The sequence below is a fragment of the Octopus bimaculoides genome, chromosome 6 (genome assembly GCF_001194135.2).
Source record: "Octopus bimaculoides isolate UCB-OBI-ISO-001 chromosome 6, ASM119413v2, whole genome shotgun sequence".
Lineage (NCBI taxonomy): Eukaryota > Metazoa > Mollusca > Cephalopoda > Octopoda > Octopodidae > Octopus > Octopus bimaculoides.
The window spans coordinates 60,750,770-60,755,465 of NC_068986.1; the positions used below are offsets into that span (position 1 = coordinate 60,750,770).

Here is a 4,696-nt window from a genome sequence, read left to right on the forward strand (position 1 = left end):
ATATATATATATATATGTATGTGTATGTGTGTGTGTGTGTGTATATATATATATATATTCCTACCTGTACCGACATGCGTGCACGTGCGTGCGAATCGATGTGTATGGTTGTATTTCTATAGATTTCCATGCATCTTGCTGGCATTCTAACCCTACGTTATATATATGCCTAAATATGCCTGCACTCACATACCCACCCACAAACACGTACACACACGTGCGGTTGTACAAATACATACGCATCTACCCAGTTAAGCAGTCGATTGATTAACCAATACATTGAACAAACGATCGATTTGTTGGTTAAATATTTAGCCGAGTGACTAAAAGTAAAGAAGTGTTATTGAACCAGTGCATGTGTTTATTCTTGTCGGCGTAATGACCCTCCAAAAGCACAAGATATATGTATATGTGTGTGTATACATACATACATACATACATACATACACACACACACACACACATACATATATATATACACACATGTATGTATGTGTGCGTGTATACATACGCATACATGATCTTAATTAAAACACATCACGTCTATAGAAGGCACAGAATAAATGTGAAAATATGAGAACAAAATAATAATTACCCCGAGTCAAACAACGGTTCCTCGTTGCGATCACTTGGCAGTCTAGTAACCAATTAAACTTCAAACTTAAATCTACTATTTAAAAAGGAAGGACACATACAATATAGTCGTTGATTACATTTGGTCATATTTTTGTATGTTCATCGTTGACAATAACAACAATACTTACCTGTACCGACAATTGATTAACCAGCTCAGTCAAGCAATCACTGGCCTTTCTTAAGTGGCAGTAGTGCATACCATCTGATGGTGGAGTTTCTTTAGAACACGCCTCTGGATAAGGACAGGGTTTTTCAAAACACAAAGCATGAGCACACAGAACTTCATATTCTCTTTGCTTATAATTCTTGAGCAGTACAGAATATATACTGAGTGGTTTATACAATGACATCACAGCCGACTGCAATTAAGATTTATCATATAAATTTCAAAAATATATGAACCTTTTATATAATACATCATCAATTCTATGTAAAAATAAAAGAAATATTTTATGACAGACAAAAAATGTTTTATATATATACTAACCCGGAGTGTGAAAGTTTTAGTCAAATTATCTGCGTAAAAGTACAATTTCGGAAATATTGCGTTCCATTTATTTGACATAGATTTAGTAAAGTGACGGCAGTTTATAGTGGGCAACGATACATTTTTTTTACACTGTGCAAAAACATAAGAAACAATTACTAACAGATTTTGTGATTTTCATATGATGACTTTATACATGACATAGAGATATTAATTAAAAAGTGAATTACTTTATTTTACACAATTCCGTTTCTGAAAATATTCGTCGATATCAGAACTTAATTTGTGGTATACAAATATTCATTATATAATAAGAAACTAAACATGAAGGAATAAAGAATTTAGTGATTACTCACATAATATTCCAATGTCTCGTTTGCAGCTTTTCCGGCTTCTTGTGTAATACACAGTGCCAAGTTGACGCGAACTCGTTGATTAAGTGATGTAGTGGATTGTATAGGTGATACATTAATCAGTGCAATCCATATCGCTAAACATAAGGCTAATATAAAATAACAATCTAAAGTAAGGAGCACATAGCTAAGAAATATCAATTTAAATATGTAAATTACGAAATCCTAATGTTTGAACAAAATCTGATAAATATTTCAATATCAACAGATTACGTATATCTTAGTTCTTATTTGTGCACTTTTGAAAATGAATGAGCTTTTTGCTCACAAGTGACTTATCCTAAATATTACTAATGTATTGTTTAATACTGTATTTATATCATACTTAATTGGCATCACATTCGCACACACGCACGCACGCACACACGCACGCACACACACACACGCACGCACACACACACACACACACACACACACACACACACACACACACATTGGTATGATAAACAAATGTAATTGAATATGATACTTACAAATGCCCATATCTTCTTGAGATTTTCTAGAAAATACAAGATAAGATAAAATTCGAAATACAGGAGTTGTACACTTCAGTACACACCAGGTGAACAGTGTACATTTATGAAACGTTTGTAGCAGACATTTGGTTTAGATGCACAAGCTCAGTGACTGACGTCAATGCAATTAACATGGGTATGTAACTGAGTGTATGTGATAAATTACGAGATTTCAGTTGTATTCTCAGCACTAATTCATTCTTTTTGCATTAAAGATGTATGAATTAAATAATAAAACAAAATAAAATATTTTATTTTACTTCTAGTAGGTCGCGTGTTATCCTAATTATTAAAAATGTGAAGAATATCGGTTGGAAGTAACAGAAAACAATATTTATTATATTGAACAAATATGTTTAACGTGCTTTTTATACAATAGCCAGCAAGTGATAAATTTAAGTGATACACATTTAGTTTACACAAGTATGAAATATATGTCACTATGGTATGCAATCGATTAATTATGTAAATGTTAAGTATCTACGATTTCCAGCAGCTGTTAATTCACATAAGTCTTCAATGTCATAAAAGCTGTCAAGACGTTCACAGACCTCTTCTAAGAATCTTCTCACCGCTGACAGAGTCTAACATCTGTTGTTGCTGCTATTGCTGCTGCTGCTATTGTTGTTGTTGTTGTTGTTGTTGTTGTTGCTGCTGCTGCTACTGATGATGATGATGATGATGATGATGATGACTATGATGATGATCATGATCATGATGATGACCATTAATGTCAAGAACCATATTCTTGGTTAAAACCAAGAATATGGTTTCAAAGCTATTATACTGCCTCTTTTGCTTGTTGAATTACTGATGTTTCATTCAGGAAATATAAGCTTAATAAAATTTACAGCCGCTAGCTGCTAAAGCTGTAGTGAACAAACACTACTTCTTTTCTTTTGGGCATTCCTCCGTCAAATTCTTTAAGCCACGTATATGGTAAATAATACCTTAGCTGTGTAAGTGTTATTGATATTGTTTTAGATTACTGAAAGCTGCTGAGATTTTTACTTTTCCCGATCATTAGTAATTTTTCTGTTTTCGCTTATTGATATGCCAACATCTACCTTAATTACAACTCTATGCACTCTTTTTTCCGCTTTTCTTTCTCATCTATCCCTTAATACTCTACCTCGTTCATCACCAATCACACATACACTGCCAGTGGGAAATTATCTCCAACTGCTCAAGAGCAAGATGGTTCTTGGCCCTGCAAATGTACTTTCTACTATCTCCAAACAATGTTCCCCAGAGTTATCTTTGGTACTCACCAAAACCTTCACTCTCTCTTTCGTTATCCCACTCTCTCTCACACACAGACACACACCGAAAAGACAAGAGGAACAAAGGGCGGAGTCACTAAGGAGAAAGCCATCTTAATGTCCAAATAAAAGAAAGAAGAAAAAGACAAACTTACAGACCCATAAAATGGCTTCCAACAACTGACAAAGTGAGCTGTAACACAATAAAGTTACATCACTAAAAAAATTAATTACAAGAGTGTAAGGCGTCTTGGCGCGCGGACCTCTACAAGGCGGAAGCTCTCCGCCAACTTCAAGACACCTTCTACTGCCCTCTGCCCTCCGACCCCACACCCAGCTACCAACAGACCGTGTTCTCCACTATCCATGACTTCATCTCCTCCTCCTGTCTCACCCACCGCCTCCAACCTCACTGTCCGCACCCCTTGCACCCCCACAATTTACTTCCTCCCCAAATCCACAAGCCTAACAATCCTGGCCGCCCCATCGTCTCCACCTGCAACTGCCCCACCGAACTCATCTCCAGATATCTTGACCGTGTCTTTGCCCTCCAGTAGCTTCCCTCCCCTCTCACATCCATGACACCAACCATGTGCTTCGTTTGTTCAGCTCTTTCGCCTTCCCTCCGGCCTCTCTAAACTTCTCTTCACTCTCGACATCCAGAGACTTTACACAGTGATCTCTCATCACGAGGGGCTGCGTGCACTCCAACATTTCCTTGACCTTCGACCCAAACCCCAATCTGACACATCCACACTCGTTCGTCTGGCCGAACTTGTCCTCTCACTCAACTGCTTCTCGTTCGCTGATGATTTTTACCAGCATCTCTCGAAAGTGGCTATGGGAACGAGAATGGGTCCCAACTATGCGAACCTGTTTGTTGGCTATGTTGAGGACCAAATATTCTCAAGTTTCACTGGTCCCACTCCCGAGCTATAGGGCCGTTATATTGACGACTGTATCGGTGAGACCTCACTCTCCCGCGAACATCTAGACTCCTTCCTCTCTTTTGTCAAATCCTGCCCTCCACTTCTCCTGTACTGTCTCTGACACTTCTGCCTCCTTTCGTGACATTTCGGTCAGCATTCATCACTCCACTCTCACCACCTCCATCCACTACAAACACACTGACTCACACTCATACCTCAACTTCTCCTTCTCCCACCTAAACACACCAAGCTCTCCATCTCCTATTCCCAATTCCTCCGTCTACGCAGGCTCTGCAGTGACAACCATGACTTTGAGACTCAGTCTCAACTCATGGCTCACCACTTCATCCAACGTGGATATCCTCTCACCACTATCCACACCGCCATTGCAAGAGCACGTGCCGTGAACCGTGCATCTACTCTCTCCCCCGCACTCGCCCCGCCGTCTCACGTC

At 38.5% G+C, this 4,696-nt stretch overlaps 1 protein-coding gene across 2 annotated transcripts in view; it reads right to left on the reverse strand.

Moving 5' to 3' along the window:
• LOC106871653 (uncharacterized) overlaps positions 1-2,365 on the reverse strand; it is a 12,523-nt gene extending 10,158 nt beyond the window's left edge. The window contains exons 1-4 of one of the 2 annotated variants that reach the window (XM_052968752.1): positions 2,010-2,364; positions 1,480-1,625; positions 1,124-1,255; positions 765-995 (exon numbers count right to left, since the gene is read on the reverse strand). In XM_052968752.1, the coding sequence (XP_052824712.1) occupies positions 765-995; positions 1,124-1,255; positions 1,480-1,625; positions 2,010-2,019 (519 nt within the window). In that variant the 5' untranslated portion in view covers positions 2,020-2,364. Of the gene's footprint in view, positions 1-764; positions 996-1,123; positions 1,256-1,479; positions 1,626-2,009 lie in introns of both variants that reach the window. The other variant, XM_052968753.1, reaches the window with a different exon arrangement.
• Between the last annotated feature and the right edge of the window lie 2,331 nt (positions 2,366-4,696).